General features: G+C 40.0%; 1 protein-coding gene across 27 annotated transcripts in view; it reads left to right on the plus strand.

Annotated features, from left to right (window-relative positions):
- The window catches only part of dlg2 (discs, large homolog 2 (Drosophila)), a 213,284-nt gene that overhangs the window by 172,984 nt on the left and 22,168 nt on the right, over window positions 1-18,132 (plus strand). For 20 of the 27 annotated variants that reach the window (XM_056398380.1, XM_056398385.1, XM_056398384.1 and 17 more), the window contains 3 exons: window positions 4,422-4,481; window positions 6,486-6,641; window positions 11,276-11,432. In XM_056398380.1, coding sequence (XP_056254355.1) covers window positions 4,422-4,481; window positions 6,486-6,641; window positions 11,276-11,432 — 373 coding nt within the window. The remainder of the gene's footprint in view (window positions 1-4,421; window positions 4,482-6,485; window positions 6,642-11,275; window positions 11,433-18,132) is intronic. The other 7 variants (XM_056398392.1, XM_056398394.1, XM_056398396.1 and 4 more) reach the window with 2 other exon arrangements.

The following is an 18,132-nucleotide window of genomic DNA, read 5'->3' on the forward strand; positions in this document are numbered from 1 at the left end:
TTAGCTTGCACCCGTGAATTGATTTCAGTGATGCAGTTGGTCAGAGTGAAGTGATTTGTAGTGGTGATGGATTTGGTGGAGTGGAGACCATGATGACATGATGTTACCAAGGGGGAGCATGTAGAGGATGAAGAGGGCCAAGCACCAAACCCTAGGGGACGCCTTGGGAGAGAGGAGCGATGGAGGTGATGCAGTTATTGATGTTCTCTCTATTTGTGAGATTTGAACTTAACCAGCAGAGAGCAGTACCAGTGATCTTGACGTAGGATTCAAGGTGGGGAATGGTGTGGTTGATGGTGTTAAAAGCTGCAGTGAGGTGGAGGAGGATGATGCTGAAGAGACCAGAGTCGGAGGAGAGAAGGGCTGATTCTGTGCTTTGTTGGACTGAAATGGTCCAAACATTAGTTGGAGGTGAGTTGTGAGGCGACAGCACGTTCCAGTATTTTTGACAGAAATTGCTCATATTAGGGTTAAAGCCAGGTTTTTTAGAGGACGGGGATGACAGCAGCCAGCTCGAGTGTTTGGAGGACTGAACCACAGATGAAGAAGGAGTTGTTGATTTCTGTGATGACTGAGGATAGAGCTGGCAGACAATACTTGACTAGATTAGATGGGATGGGAACGCGAACACAAGTGAAGCCTCTCATTGCTACCAAAAAATCAGACAGCTTGTTTACTGTCAATTAAAATTTTTGTAATTGCTTACCAAAGTTATCATGTTGTTTACTAGAAGCTATCAAGTAAAATACCTTAGATCTATGACTGACAGGGTGTGAAGTCCAAATAGGCAATTTATTGTTGTCCAAATTCTTATGAAGCTCACCATGTTGTCTTCTGTTAGTTTCACGTTATTTCCAGGTGTTTGAAACTACTTCTTTTAGCGGAACAGCTCATTTAGCTAATTCACCATACTGTAGTGAACATCTTTTCCACAATTTTCTGTTATCCCTTGAAACAGCGTGTTTGCTCACCTGTTGTTGGCCAGACTGGTATCCGCAAATGTCAGCGATAGAGTTGAGTGATGATGTTACACCATTGGTCGACCAAGTCTTGGACTTTTTCCATTGGCTGTTGTGCCTTCAAAATTATTTGTTTGGAACTATTATGTCATCTGTTACATTTACACCATATCCATAACAGTTTTCAACTACAGTATTTCCTCCAGGGCCTCCAGTGACCAGGGCCTTTATTTACCTCAACTGCAAAATATAACAGGCTTTTGTTTGAGGCAGGAGTGTATTAGAGGCAGGTCTTTAATTCTAATTCTCTCAGCAGCTTGGATCACATCAGGTAGAGTTGATTACATATTTGCGCACAGTCCTGGAGTTGTGTCACAGTCTGTTTCCCAGTCAATACATGTTTCTTCATAACTCAACTTGGGCCTAACCTTATCCTAACCCTCACCGCTGAGGGGGGAGCATTACGGGAGGCACAACTGTAATGAGAGAGAAACGGTATCTGAAAGGGAAACAACACTGGAACACGCACACAGCCTGCTCTGTCAATGAATGACAGGCTCGCAGAGAGCTTCTGCAGCTCACCAGTGAGACTCAAGCACAGAATCCCAGAATCAAAGTAGAATAACCGCTTGTATAAACAGTTTGGTTCTAGTTATGTTTTTGATCACATGCACAAGTTTCTGCCTTGCAGAGTTCTCTCTCCTCAGTCTCCTGTCACTGCTTTCTGTTGTCTGAAGAAAAAGCATTGTGCAAGCAGATGAAGTGACCTAATTTTGTTTAGTGTCCTAAGACATTCACACTTTCTTTGATAGCATGCCAAGTTGATTAGTCATGTTGTAATATGATTAGTGAAACTGCAGGGCTGCAGGGCTGCTTATATCACCAGATGCAATGGAGGGTAAACTCACCAAAACTCTGTTCAGCTCTTCATTCATGCTTTAAAAGTGCCATTTACTTATTGAGATGCTTAAATGTTGAGAAAAAGATGTGAGTATGTGATTCAGTGCAGCTGTTATTGTGACGATGACCAGCTTTGGGTCTGCATTTATTTCTTCAACCACAGTTCAACCACAGACACAGTTGCTAGGCGAAGATGCAAACACTCAAGTTGATAGAGAAGAAGCTCTAAGAGGACAAGGAACAGACCAGTGTGGTGGTGTTCTGCATCATGCTTAGGCCAAACATTGACATCACAAACTAATTCAGTCCATGCAGCATTGTGTGTGGTGTGTAGGTGTGTATTTTTATGCATGTGTGTCTATGGGGTTGAATCTGGGTGGTGAAATGGGCCGTGGAGAATGAGACACACATACATAGTGTGATAATTAATGCACCAAGTGCTTCACATGAAATGGACATGAAATTAACATAAACATTTTCAAATATGAATGGAAAATGAGATGGAAAGAAAACCCAATATTATAATAATAATAATAATAATAATAAGATAGGATTAAATAAATAAATAAAGTTAAAATAGAATACGTAAAAAATCTTGTAAGAAACTTTAAGACAAATAACTTTTCTTTTTCGCCTGAGTGTTCCTACTCTCTTCTGTTAAACTCAAGACAGAATCTCTTTTCCCAACAGATGCAAACACACCACAGGTTTTGATTACACTGGGGTCAGCCTCTTTCAACTGCCCCAGGACATTTTCCCTACGGGGGCAATCTCACTGTGGGTTTTATCTGCGCCAGGCACAACCTAATGTTGCCCCAGAAATAACCACCCTTGTCAGTGGTGCTGTCTTTTCTTCCGAATTTATCAACCAGCCACTGGCATCAATAACAACAGCATATAAAAAGAAGTGCAGCAGTACATAAGTGCAGAGCAAAGTGCAAAATTTCAGAGCTATGTGAAGAAAGTCAGAGCTAGTAAAAGGCTATAGTGAACAGATACATTTTCTTTCTTTAGCTTTCTTTTAAAAGTACTTAATGAGCTGGTTTCTATAGGCAGTGTGTTCCATAGTTTTGGGGTGTAATTGACAAAGGCTGTATTTTCTTATGGCTGTTACTGGGAATCTTCAATAAACCAGCAGTAAATGATCGTAATGTTCTTGGAGGTATATAGTTAATCACAGTGTTAGCAGAGTAGCTTGGTCCTCGCCCATTGAGGGAGGGAGCATACAAGAGGAACTTAAAATCAATTCTAAATATAACAAGAAGCCATGCAGAGCAGCTAAAGCTGGACTAATGTGCTCTCTCCTCTTAGTTCTAGTTCACAGCTGAGCTTCAGAGTTTTGAATGAGCTGAAGCCTCTGAGTGTTTTTTTTGGGAGGACAGTGAAAAGTGCATTACAGTAATCGAGTTGGCTTGAACTAAATAAATAAATCAGCATCTTCTTAATTTATAAATGGCCTTACTTTAGCTGTGTCTAAGATGTTGATGTGGGACTTGAAGCTCAGATCTGAGTCTAAAGATAAAATCAGATTAGTTTAATTAAGTTAGTTTAGTTGTATGTTCAGTGAGAATAAAAAATGGACAACGGCAGCAGATGTCATATTTCTCAGACACGTGATCTCACTGATATAAACTTTATCTGTTTGATGTTTTAAGAACCAGTTTAACACAGTCAGAAAAACTGACCAACTTTTCAAGATGATTGATTAGGACATCATGGTCAATGGATATCCTAAGACCGGTCAGTTATAACTGGATGTTCTGCTTTGTTATTTCCAGCTTTCCTTTTAGCAAAAGTATCATCTCATATTTTATCCATTAAACACATAACAGTGCAGATGCTCTTGTGTAACATTAATTACTATAGTATGTGACCATGGCCTATACAGGTAAGATCCATTAGAATTATTGCTAAAATATAATCATACCGACAGTTTCATCAAATAATTATTATACTAACCATGGATGGATGTGCACACAGACATGTATACACATGCATGCCTGTGTGTGTTAGGAGTTGTAGCCTACAAATCACACACAGACACACAAACTCATGAGGGACTTTAAATAAGTAATCACAGGAGTGTCTGTATGTGTGTCTCCTCCTCCTTGACCCTTTTCACATGTTAGTGTGTGTACACTGGCTACACATCCATCTACTCTAACCTTGTCTGCAATAGTAACCACACATACAAACACATAGACACAAACACACACATTATGTAAATGATTCCTTTCCACTGTACTGCAGGCTCCAGTAAACACACTCAGTTTACAAACAGCGGAGATGCACACACACTATATATTTTGTGTTGATGTTGTTGATGACTCTAAATACCTGACATGGGACAGTCATTTCGATACTGTGAAGGACATGGGTTTTCTGTTTTCAGTTGTCTTGTTTTGTTCCATGTAGCATGCTCCAAGTGTTTCTTTCTCAGTGTCTTAATGTGTAAAAAAAAATATAAGAGTGCAATTTGAATATCAAAATTACAGCATTTCATGATAAAAAGTCAGGTTTCAGTGGTTGGTTATCCAAAGTTTACTTTTTCCATCCTATTAGAAATCCTTCGCTAGATGATGGGGAGGGTCACAGGTTTGATTCCCAGCACTTCCAGTTAAGGTGAGATGTTCGGTGTGCTCTGTCACCTACTGCATGCTCTTGCATGTTTGTCATTACATCTTTTATTTCATCACAAGGAATTGTTGGAAGAAATTTCATCACGGCAGTTTTTTAGCATGAACCACTTTTCTTTTTTTTTCTTTTTTTTTCTGCCTGATCAAACGGTATGAAGATCCTCTGAAGTTTCTTCTCAAGGAAATTTCTCTAAAATATCTAAAAAAATAAATAATTACTATTTAAAAATATGATCATCCATGCTTATGTTTTAAAAAATAGATTAATCCCTGTTCACATAAGTTGGCTTGAAGTATAATGATATTACGTGGTCAATTCACTGACTTTATCACTCTTAACCATGTCTGCTACCATTACATTACATTTTAGCATTTAGCTGAATTCAACTTGAGGAATCACAGGTAATTAACAATATCCATACAATGAAGATAAACCTCATTATCTAACCAAAATTCTGTACCATAACTACGGCTGTGATATCTGTATCACTCTATAATTTCTGCCATAGCCTTTTTATTTAATGGCAAAAAAATCCCCTTAACGTAGCAAATTACATGATTTTAACAGCTACTGTATTCATTTTCATAACAGAAATTAATTTTCTTAAAAGTGATTATTTTAGCTTGAAGATATCAGCTTAAGACCATTTAACATGTCAATATAGAAATTAGTCTAATGAATGACCCTCATGAAATAATTACAGCTGTCGATTAAGTGATTAATCTGTGTCAGAACATGAATTGTCAGCAATTTTAATTTTATTCATCACTGAAGTTGTTAAACTTTCTCTGGTTTCAGCTTCTCAAATGTGAGAGTGTCTGTGAATTCGATATCCTTGGACTTTAGACAGGTGATCAGTCAAAAAACACATTTGAAGACATTTCCTTGTATTTATTAGAAATGAATTGATCAAATCGATAATAAAAAGAACTGCTATTAGTAGTAGCCATAATATCATAACTGGTTGTTCAGTATGAGATATCAATATGACAAGAAATTTTAACATCATGAAATACAGCCTCTTACATTTGTAAAATATACTGTATACTTCAGCATATGATAGCTGCATTCATGCTGAACACAGTAAGAAATAAAAATAAATAAATAAAAAACAGGCAAACAAACAAATGCTCCTCTTATCTTAACAAGCACTCTATACAAAATGTGGTTTATTAATTATAATGATAAAAATGTACAAGTGATTAGAAGAGAGAAATAAAATAAATAAATAAATAGACACAGAAACTGCATTGTTCATAGTAATTATTCACCCACTTGCTCATCTGTTGAATCTAAGTCCTTAACAAAATTAATGAAGGGCCTCTATACATTCTCAATTATATGCTGCTTAGCCTTTAATATGTAGGAAATCCTTTCTATTGGAAGACTTGATCACATCTGTCTTATCCATTGAGTAGTGCTTGGTACTAACAGTACTATGCATTTTTTGGCATAAAGCAAACTATAAATCTATAAATGTAAGTCTATAAATGCTTGTTCGCTTTAACTGTAGTTATGTTTATCTGGATATAAACCCAACAGAGAGAGTCTAGGGTCCAGTACAATTTGTTTTGAAATAATCTTTTCGATTATAACTCTCACCTCTTCCCGGAACATCATAATCTTTCTACATTGCCAAATAGTGAAACAGTGGGACCATGATCCCTTAGTTTTGATACATTTTGTGCATATGTCTGGTATGTTTTTGTTTTACCGATTCAGTTCCACCGGTGTCACATCTGTCCACATTAACCATCATTCAGTTGTTCACACGAGTGTCTTTTTTCTTTAAGCCGACTCTGTGACTTTTGTGTTTTGACCAGTAAGAACCATATATCCTGTACATCCTAATCTACTGTCTCAGTCTACTTTATTTCTTTCTTTTTTTTTTACTCCTCATTGTCTCCTCTCTATTTATCCCAGTCTCTTCATCCCCACCTCTGTCTCTGGACACTAACCTCTCTGCTCTTGTCTCTCACTCCACTGTAGGCCTCCTGAGCCAGTTTACAGCACTGTGAACAAACTATGTGACAAAGCACCCTCCCCCCGACACTATTCCCCAGTGGAGTTTGACAAAAGCATCCTCCACTCCGCCCCCCTCCCAAACTATCACTTAAGCCTGTTCCCTGACTCGGACATCACCAGGTACTTTCCACTACCACCATCACCTCCTCTCTGCACTCAGCCGCTGTGTCCCATCCCACTGTGGAAATGGCATGCCATGTCACTGTGTCGTCCTTTATAACCACCTGGTTTTCTCTCATGCATTCAGGTTGTTGCTCCCTCTTTCGAGGCCCCTGGCAACCGCATCTTTGCATTATTTTCTCACTGACCTCATCTCTTGTCAGGACTCTGCAGTCGCCTCCTAGTCTTATCTACCGCCAACACATTTTCCCTTACATCAAAGTTTGGTTCATACCACAGACAGAGGAACTTGTCAGTCACAAAAGAAAAAATGTTTTGGAATAAGGTGGGGCATGTAAGAATTAGAAAGTCACTGACACAAATTTAGCACTATTATATTTCATGTTTGGCTGATGTGCTGTACCTGTTGCTATAGGTCTTAATTTGGTTTGCATTCACCATCATTACTAATGAAGGTAATTTACTTGAAAGAAAATATGTTATGCGGGTAAATTAGCACATTTGCTGCTTTCCATTCAGATAATTTGGCTTATTCCCGACCTCAATCCTCTGTCCTCAGCCAATGACCTGGAAATCTTCAGTAATCATGGTAGTAATCAATCCCTGAAATGTGTCTCACAGGAGAGTATTTTACCTGATGGCAACTCCCCTTGCCCCTCCCCTGGTGGGACAAAAAAATTAACTGCACATTAACTTAACAGCACAATTGTTGTAATATGAATATTATTGCATGATTACAGTACTGTAAATAAGGCATAGAACCAGTGGAAACATGAACAAATACACCAACAGCAGCTCTAACATTTTTCATGTTTATTCATGAATAAAAATCTTTAGATGTATGAATCATAAAAACATTTTTGAAATGTTTTTTTTCGTCCAGAAAGCTTTGTTTTCTTATTTCCTGTTACAAGTGCATCTTGGCCCATTCAGAAAAAAAAAAACAAGGACCATATAGAACTACACAGCTGTACAGTTCTGCAATATCAGCATGAGCCTGAGATGGGTCAGACTTACTGAACCTGCAGCTCTACTAATTGTAGGCATTATTATTCCGTCCTTGAATGGATAAAAAGCCGCCTCGTGAAAATGTCAGGGATTTATGTAGTTATGTGAGTTTTGTGAGTGGTGCAGCCACCTTGCAGTAGTCCTTAATGAATCTCCAGTAGAAGTTAGCGAATCCTAGGAACTGCTGGCCCTGCTTTCAGTTTTCAGGTCTTGGCCACTCTGCCACTGCTCGCATTCAAGCTGGATCTGATCTCAGCTGCCCCCTTGCTATGATAAACCCCAGAAAACAAACTGACATATTGGGAATGAAATTCACATTTTTAAGCTTTAACAAAGAGTTTGTTTTCAAGCAGTCTTTGGAGCACTAACCTGACATGTCGTTGATGTTCTTGTAGGGGCCGGGAGAAAATCAGGATGTTGTCTAAATAGACAAACATGAAACGGTTGAGCATATTTCTGAGGATGTCGTTCACTAGTGTCTGGAATACAGCTGGGGTGTTAGTGAGTCCAAATGGCATGACAGATCAGGAGTCTCAGGAGGAGAGGGAATGGTAATCTTGTGAGGGGCGAGAGCTGAGACTTGAGACAATTGGCAGTGAACACTCCAGCTAGTGATTGAACTAGAGGCTATTTGGGGATTATGAAGGTGGAGCCAAGGCTGACCTAGAACAAGTGGAGTGTGAGGAGAGGGAATCAAGAACAGCTGGATTACCTCATGACGGTTTCCAGAGATGAGGAGGGATAAATTTTCCATCCAAGGTGTTGATGGCCTTGGGAGAGGTGAGTTTCTGAATGGGAAAACTGCTTCGTGAAATGAATGTGGCATCGATGAAATTGTCATCTGACCGCTCCCACATTAGCACTGTTTCCAGCTTTGTGTGTTTGGGAGAGGTGGAATCAAGGACATGCTTTGGCTCACCAGGATTCCTCCTGTACCCAGTGAGCCTAGCCTTTTGGCAGGTTGGGACAGGAGGCGAGGACATGTCCGGCTTGCCCATAGTAGATGCAGAGCCCCTCTTTAATCCTGGCTGGATGGAATAATTAGCTAATGACTTAGAACCCTGGCCCAGAGACAAAAGATGGCTGGCGGCTTCTTTACCTCTTACTGGTTGGTCAAAGATTTTTTTCATCTGAATAACGAATTGCTGGTAGGTAAATGAGAACCATGAGTCTCGCTCCCACACAGCAGTGGCCCGCTGACTGGCTCTGCCGGTGAGGAGACTCACTAGAAAAGCTATCTTAGATTCATACACTGGAACTGAGGGCTTTAAGGTTTTCAATAATATCCAAAAGCACTCGTTCATGTTGTCCAATCAATGTCCCTTGGGCAGCTACTGCCTGGCATAATGCATCTGAATCTGCAGGGTGGCCAGATTGTTCTATTACATTCTGATAAAACGCAATTTGGACCCAAGAGCAGATTTAGACACAGAACAACCAGAAGTGTTTAAACAAAAGTTATTTCATGGTGATCAGTGAGGGAGAGAGTTCCAGGGGAATGTTGGCAGGTGAAGGATCTGGGTTGTAGCAGGAGGAGTGTGGAGGTGGACGGCTGGTGTGGAGCAGGTGAGTGGTCTGACTGGGAGCAGCAGGTTTCAGCAGGAGCAGGTAGCAACACTGGAGAAGGCGTTAACTGAAGGCAGAGAGAGACACTGGTGAGGAATAATCCAAGACAATGTGAAGTAAGCAATCACAATTTACACTGAAACGTTTTAGTGGCCTGGAGTGTTACCACGTAGAGAATGGAACAATCTGGCGACGAGTGAGCTTGATGAGTGATGAGAAACAGGTGAGCCCGTGTTGCGCCACACCCCTGCTGAGATAGAGGAGATACAGGGGAAGACAGACAGGGAAAGACACAGGAAACACTGGGAAACTCCTGCAGTCATAGAGGGGCTGTGACAACAGCACCTTCATCTTGGTTCAGTTGTACAACTTAAACCAAAGAGTCATTGTCTAGTTTTATCTGAACCTAACTCTGTACTTAAGATGTACATCCTGGGCTTCATACATTCGGTGTCTCTGTAGATACAGTACAGACATGTTTTACTTGGAGAATGTCAGGACATGATGAAGTTGAAATACCACAGTTAACTGTTGCTTTGTAGTTTTTTTTTTTATAACTTGTTATTCATGTTTATAATGGTCCATAATTAATCATGCATTTACTGTAGGGGGTTGATGAAGCGTCTCGTGTAAACCATGCAACTATAATAACTCAACAGCCACAACAGTAATTGGAAATGCAACAAAAACAGGCACCGACTATGATAAGTATTCACAGACATATGATGTCTGTTTGAGTTATGATTTACATATGAAACTGATACAGTTCTCTCCACATTAAATCTCTTCAATTCTTTGCATTAATGATTCTTTCATCTGCCCTGAAGCAGTTTCTACAGAATCTTATCATTTATAACTTAGACAAATGTCAGTTCATTCTCTAGGCCTAGGGTATCAAAACTGGGATGCTGTATAATCAAAAATTTTTGTTTTGTTATAAAACTTGTAGGGTTGTTATGATGGTTGAAATGGCAGTGGGAGGATGAAATCAGGGTTATCTGTACTCCATTAGAAATTCCTGTTTGTTGTTGGAGGTCCATTTTCAAGGTTAGGATTCATAGAGAGGATCCTGTCAAGTACAAAATATGCTACAGTTTAGCATGAATCATGTATTTGTTCATGATTAATGGCTTGTTAAGTCAAGTTAAAACCGTCAAATGTCTTTTAAAGCCAGAAACTCTGATGTGTCTTCAAATGACAGTGAATAGGAGGCTTTGTTGGTTAGTGGATATGAGCCACTGCAGCAGAAACTTCAGAGGAACAAGAGAAAATTAAGCAAACACTCAACGGCTTTGCTCTAAAATGACCTGCAGCGCTCACTGATGACTGATGCTTCCTCATGCTCCTGTAGTCTATGCACTCTCCAGCAGATGTCATTATGCTGCTTTCATTCATGACAATGCTACTGTACCTGGTCGTCCTCTGAAAGGGTAATGTCCTCCTGCTGCATATCAGATGTCACATGATTAAAAAAAATACGGTGGGGAAAAAGTAAAATGTGAAATCTTTTTACTTCTGTTCAGTTTGATAGATATCTTTTCTGTGTGACAGCTAACTACTGTGATCACACAATAAGTTTCATTGTTTCTCCATGTACACTGTAGGTAGTAATTCACTGGTAAACAGCAACATATTTTCACATAAAAGCAATGGGATTCTGTGGCCTGTATGTCTATACTTGAGTCTGTACCCTGAAGATACTGCTACACCCCTATAGGGAGCTCGTACCCTTCAATATGTTTGTACAGATCCCATGCATTTATCCTGGCATGTGTGCATGAGTGAGAAGAGAAATCAAGCCTGTGTGTGAGTGTAAGCATGCAATGAGGTCTTTTCTGTCAGAATTGAATTGGGGACAAGTGGTCCTAAGTAGAGCACCATCCCCCTGTGGAGCTCTAGCAGTCTTTGAGCTCTGTAGCCTGAGCGAAGCATCACTGAGGCTTTTGTCAGCGTACTGTGCAGTTGTTGTCCACCGCTCTGTCCTCCACACCGCCTCAGCTGAAGATGCTGAGACCCACCGACTCTCCCGAGCTGATGTACTATCTGAACTGTTTGTACAGGGAACCCAGGAAGGTCGTGCTCCACAAAGGCTCCACAGGCCTTGGCTTCAATATCGTGGGCGGTGAAGATGGCGAGGGAATCTTTGTCTCCTTCATCCTGGCTGGAGGGCCTGCCGACCTGAGTGGAGAGCTGCGGCGAGGCGATCAGATCTTATCGGTGAGTAATCAAGAGCCACCTCAGCCGATTATAAGACACACACCCATGTTCAAAAACATTTTAACGTGAATGACTCTTTTATCTGGATTTGGATTAGAAATGTGTATAATAGCCTTTATAGCCTTTGTAAAAAATTTGCTTACCTGGTACATGATAAAAATCTTTTTATTAAAACTGGTCACACAAAGACCCAAACTCATTAAACAAAGTGTAAGCTGCTGGGTTCCAGTATGGTTCTGTCACTGCAAGTACAGACCCTGAGTGTTCCCAGTATATTAATAGAGAATATAATGCTGGCCTAGATTCATTTTCCGGGCCAAACACAGACCAGGTCTTGTTTTTTCTTCTATCCCAACAGTATTTCTCCAGTGTTACGACAGAGAGGTGTAGTGTGTCTGTTGTAGTTCCTGAGAAGTTTATTTTATGTTTGATGGTATGGTTCTCAGCTCTAGAACTTGTATTTTGTTTCCGTGTTTCAGAAATATTTTTAGATATTTTAATTGTATCCTATTGCATTAAACATCACTATAGTTGCTTTTCACCCGAACATACAGTTGCAATTGTTGGCTGATGAAATAATTAAAGCAACAATAAATAACACCTAGAAAATTTCTGGAGAAATTTTGAATGGGCCTGCTGCTTGGTGAGTGTACTTCACTCCACTTGTTTCAATCTGTACAAAGGAATTCATGTCGTAGAGACTTATCCTGACACTAACCTCAGTCACTGCAAGTGTCCCTCAAAAAGCCTTTTGAAGCTGTCACGACTGGCCAAAATAACATCACACGGATGGTTTCAAACCCAAATTTGTATACACACATATACATGCCCTAACAGAAGTTGATCTGCAATAAAGCTATACCACTATATCCCCATATAGACGATAGCTTCTAAGGTTTTGTACAACAGAGCCAATAATTCTCTCTTACCATTGTAGCGTTAACGCCATAATTTAGAATTTACTCTCTTTGAAATGGGTCAACAGTCCTCTGGGAGGACAACAATGAATTACTTCATTGATAAATATATCAATCTCATATCAGAAGCCATGACTTCTCGATTCAATGGATCTCCAGTCTCTACGTCAAAAGAATACAACAGGAAAACAACTGGGTGTAAATACAGGAGTTTATTAACTAAACTACTCTCTACAGAATAAATGCAATGTGTAATAATCATAAAGATGAAAATAATAATGAAATGAGCAGTGTGATGAGTTGGCAATGGTGGAAGAGAATATGTTATGGCTATACAGCTAATGATACATCTACGAATTAGGTTTGATGATTAAATGTTATGATATTTCGACATCAACCCAGTCATGAGCAGAGTGTTAAGACCGGCCTACTGTGAGTTGCGCTGTAGCTGAGGCTGTTGGCTGGAACCCAGTTGGCTGTGGTTGCCGTGGTAACCCCCGCCGTGTCCCGTTATCACGATGACAGATTCTGCCGGTGTCTCAGCGGTTCAGCTCTGGTGGAGTTTGCCAGGAAACTTTCTGTCTCGGGCACTCTTGATTTCTGCTCGGCTTCTCTGCAGGCGGTCGTGCAGAGATGTCATCTGCCGGTGTCTCTTGTGGGTTGATGCAAAATAAACTCTAATGCTCTTCAATTTGGCTGGATAACTTTAGAGGAGACTGGCGTTGACCAGATGACTCTAAAGTTGTCAAAAAGCTTCACAAAGGAAAACTTGATGATAATTAAAAGTTACAAAAATTACTCTGAGGCACTTCTGTTGTTTTGGTTCAGTTGGTTTTGACTTGGCTTATAAAAATAAAAGATTGCACACGTAGACAAAATAATGTTACTTGGAGCCTGTGGCAAAGAAATTATAAAGGACGCAGACGAAACGGTAAAGTGCAAAAATGGCTAAGAGCTTGGAGAATGGAAAGAGTTTGGAACTACATAGCTACAGAGCCATTAAGCAATGTTTTTTCACCTTCTAGCAATGTGTGAATTGATCACGACTGTTTTATCCCCTGGGGGCTGGCGCATGTTTCAGGGGCGTTTCCTGTCTTCTCCTTTGTGTCAACCTGGAGAAGACAGTAATTTTCCACGGAACTTTTGAATATTTTAATTCTAGAGTTTACCTATAAACTCGCACATCCGTCTTTCATCATGACCATAAAACATTAAATGAAATAACATATAAACCTAATGGCACTAATAATGACAGACAGGATCAATACCAGTGTTGATTTCATATTACATCCTTCAAACCTGGAATTAATCATGATACAAGTGGTTAACTGATCACACAACAATATAAACGTTTCCTAAAACTAATAGTCTCTAAATGTGGATTACACAGCAGTTCTTGGACTGTAATAATAATAATATGGACATTCTGGATGTCATGTAGTGTGTGTTACCTTGTGTGAAGGATGCTGACAGTATGGTCACATGAAGGACATTGTCTTAAAATCTACATGTTACATTTCAAACATTCTATAGGATAGAAGTTTGGGATTGAACTAATACAAAGAAAACATCTCATGAGTTACAGAACAGTTAGATATCTAATTATATATTCTACCTCAGATCTGTGTCTGTGAAGAGAGTTCTGCTGGTCACTACCCAGGATTAGAATGTGGGTTGTAGTTTATGACTCTTATCTAGAGAGGGACAGAGGAAGGGAGGTTGGTGTGTGCGTGTGTGTGTGTGTGTGTGTGTGTGTGTGTGTGTGTGTGTGTGTGTGTGTGTGTGTGTGTGTGTGTGCGCGTGCTCATGCATGGCACAGAGAGGCCAGGATTCACACCATAGTGATAATCAGACCTTTTGGTGTCACTTATCCTATATAAGAAACAATCAAATATTGTTAGGCAGAGTCTTATTGTTACAACTGGATATTTTGCCTATATTCTCCAGTTGCCTGGTGTCCATTCGTTGATCCTCTGGAGCCTTTGACCCTTGATCTGATTCTATGTCTCTCTGGCATGCTAAAAGCATGGACTGTTTGTGACTATTCCCACCATCAAACTATTAAATTGATAGGAAACAGAGACAAAGGACCCTTCTGTCACAAAGTGTCAATTGTGGGTCCATAACTCTGCTTGTCCTTACAATGAACTTCTTTAATGGCTTGTGACTGATGCCAGGCCAGGTATGTACGCTACACCATGTTGAGTTTTATTTTTCAAGGTAAATCCAATTTGTGGAGATGGTGTTTGTGTGTTTCTTTCAATATATATATATATACACTGTGTGCACAATTATTAGGCAAGTGAGTATTTTGACCATATCATCATTTTTATGCATATTTTCCAACTCCAAGCTGTATAAACTTGAATGCTTATTGAATTTAAGCATATCAGGGGATGTGTTTTTGTGTAATGAGGGAGGGTGTAGCCTAAAGAGATCAACACCCTATATCAAGGTGTGCATTAGGCAGGTTCCTTTCCTCAGACAAAATGGGCCGAAAAAGAGTTCTAACTGACTCTGAAAGGTCAAAAATGGTAAAAAGCCTTTCAGAGGGATGCAGCACTCTTGAAATTGCTAAGATATTGGGGCGTGATCACCGAACCACGGTCAGTTTGTTACAACTGCTGTTGGCTGCCTGATAGGGGTAATGGCCTCTATTTACCAATTCACAAAACAACATCATGTGATATTACTGATGACATCATAGTTTATGTGAAATCATTATCCATGGTGTTCATCTGTGTAACATGTAACATGTAGAAAAGCAGAGAACCGTTCATACAAAAAATAGAGACAGAGATTCCTCCATTTATAGTTAGATTCAGACTGATGGTCATTCATTCCGGGCTGCACGGTGGTGCAGTGGTTAGCGCTGTCGCCTCACAGCAAGAAGGTTCTGGGTTTGAGTCCCGGCTCGGACGTGGGCTCTTTCTGTGTGGAGTTTGCATGTTCTCCCCATGCCTGTGTGGGTTCTCTCCGGGTACTCCGGCTTCCTCCCATGTCCAAAGACATGCAAATGGGGACTAGGCTAATTGGATACTCTAAATTGACCATAGGTGTGGCTGTGAGTGTGAATGGTTGTCTGTCTCTATGTGTTTGACTGGCGACCTGTCCAGGGCGTACCCCGCCTCTCGCCCGAAAAGATGCTGGGATAGGCTCCAGCCCCCCCGCGACCCTACTAGAGGATAAGCAGAAGAAAATGTAAAGTAAAGTGTATGGATGAGATGTCACTGTATGCAGAAGAGAGTCCTCCTCCTGAGTGACAAATATGAAACAGTCAGCATTTACCATTTACCATTGGAAGAAAAAAAAACAAAAAACATTGACACCCCTCCTGACATGTAATTACTTCAACACGGATTCAGAGAAATTTTCAGCCAGTTGATTTTGTCAGTGACAAAAACTAACAAAAATCCATGTATGTATGATGACTGACTGAGATGACTGACTGAGATAATGAACATACTGCACAGTGTGCAGTAGCTAGGGAGAAGTGATTGTTCTGCCTCATTATAGCTAATTGTAATTGTTTGCCTCTCACACTCATGTCATTCTGTGCAACAGATTACACTGTCTCATTTCATTGTAGTTATGTGATTGTGTGGCCTACAGAAAATCGAATCAACATGACACTATCTGGCTGTTAATTTGCATCCAATCAGCAGCTCGGTCTACCTTGATGGGAGCAGGCAGTCCAACAATGGCCTGGTTTTGAAGTCTAACAATAACTTCCCCTGTCTCTCCCCACCATCTGAGCACACACTCTTCAATCTTTACACACTATCTTCTTATCCAGTGTGGCTCTTGTTGCACTTACACTTAGAGCTCCTTGGTCTGTTGTAATTGTTCAGCTGTCCTGACTCTGAAGAACAGCACAGCAACTGTGCAAAGTGCAACTGTAAAAAGATTTTTAAAAAACAGATACATTTTTGGATTTCCTCTGAGATGACTATTGTTATGTGAGTTTATGTGTTGAAGTTTTAGTAGCAGCTCTTGTGATAATGTGAGAAAAATAGAACACTTGCTATATTTTTAATGAAAGAAGCAGAGAAAATTATCCTTTAACGTGAGAATTAAATTCACAAATAAAATCTTTAATGTATGCATCACAGAAGCATTTGTGTTCAGATGTATCACACTTCTCATCATATCTCATCAAATAAATCTAAAAATGTTTGCATGTAAATTTTTATCATAACCCTTCATTGCGCTGAAATGGTTAAATAGATATAAAATAGAATGTAAAACAAACCAGAAAATTCCTGAGTAAATTTTGAATGTGCCTGCTGCTCAATGCATATCCATCACACACGGTTCAATCTCTACAGAAGATGTTACTTTGAGTTTCATTCTTGTTGTAGAGAATTATCCTAACTCTGACCTCAGTCACTGCAGGTATCCCTCAAAAAGCTATTTGAACCTGCAAGGACTGGCCAAATTGACCTCACAATGATGGTTTGTCCCCACAACCATAGCAAGACATATATACAGACATGTACATGCCCTAACAGAAGTTGATCTGCAATAAAGCTATACCACTATACCTCCATATAGACGATAGATCAAACTTTTATGACCTACCTTACCTCTTATCTTTTTGACTATTATTTTGAAAGTATCTGTGCTTCTCTGCTTGGCAGTATAAATACATGCATATGGATTTGTGCAACAGAGCCAATAATTCCCTCTTACCATGTTGAGGCTTTTATTTTGAAAGTTAATCCTAATTTTGGAGATGGTGTTTGTGTGTTTCTGTCAATATATGTGTTTGCGTGTGTGTAGCAGCTGTCTACCATAGAGCCTCCAAACACTTTGTATTACCAGGTTGAGACACTTATACAGTTATGGCGGTGATGGTGTTTGTGTGTCTTTCAATATGTGTGTGCGTGGTGTTGGTAATTGCCAAAGCTTAACCTTCAAACAGCCCTTTGAAGTTTTCAGGACCAGCCAAAATGACCTGACACCAATGGTTTTTAACCAAAAATTTCCTCACAACTATAGAAAGACATGTACACACACACAAAGAACCACACATCAACACACACACACACACACACACACAAGTACACACAAATACAGCGTGTTGATTTACCTTAGAGTTGCTCTCATACCTGCGTTAAAAGGCTAAGAATAAATTATTCTAATTAGCCAATCAGAATCAGCTTTGCCCATTTCTGCCCAGTAACACCTGCTAAGTAGCACCTGCTGAGACACAGGTCGTCACTGGCAACTGTGGCCACCAGGGCAAGGAGGGAAACATGCACACACAATCCCCTCTGTCTCCTTAGGCAGACAACAGCTTTTTTTTTTGTTTTTCTTGGACATTTTTGCTTTTCTTCTGATAGGACAGTGAGAGATAGAAAGGAAACTCAGGGGATGACATGCAGCAAAGGGTTACGGTTTGGACTCGAACCCATGGCTGCTGCGGTTAGGACCTTATGACCCAATCCACCTGAACATTTAAACCATTTTTCTACATTGGAGTAGAGCAGCAGTAAAGCTCTAAAGAGGGCTGGATTTGGTAGTTTTCAAGATGTCTCCCCATTCATTCTCTATGGGAACTTTTTCGCATTTCATCGTCATGGTTACTCGTATCACTAAGAAAAGTCATAGCACACCATTCCTGATCAAGCTGCACGCATTGATATACATATCGTCTGGGTTTTCTCAAAGCTACGGGACTACTTACGGGCCAAAATGTTGATACGGAAGATGAATAAGACGAACTAGAAAATGCATTTCCTGCTGAAAATGCGTGTGAATGCTGAGAGCTGAATGAGATT

Source organism: Seriola aureovittata, chromosome 15, assembly GCF_021018895.1.
Source record: "Seriola aureovittata isolate HTS-2021-v1 ecotype China chromosome 15, ASM2101889v1, whole genome shotgun sequence".
Taxonomy (NCBI): Eukaryota; Metazoa; Chordata; class Actinopteri; order Carangiformes; family Carangidae; genus Seriola; species Seriola aureovittata.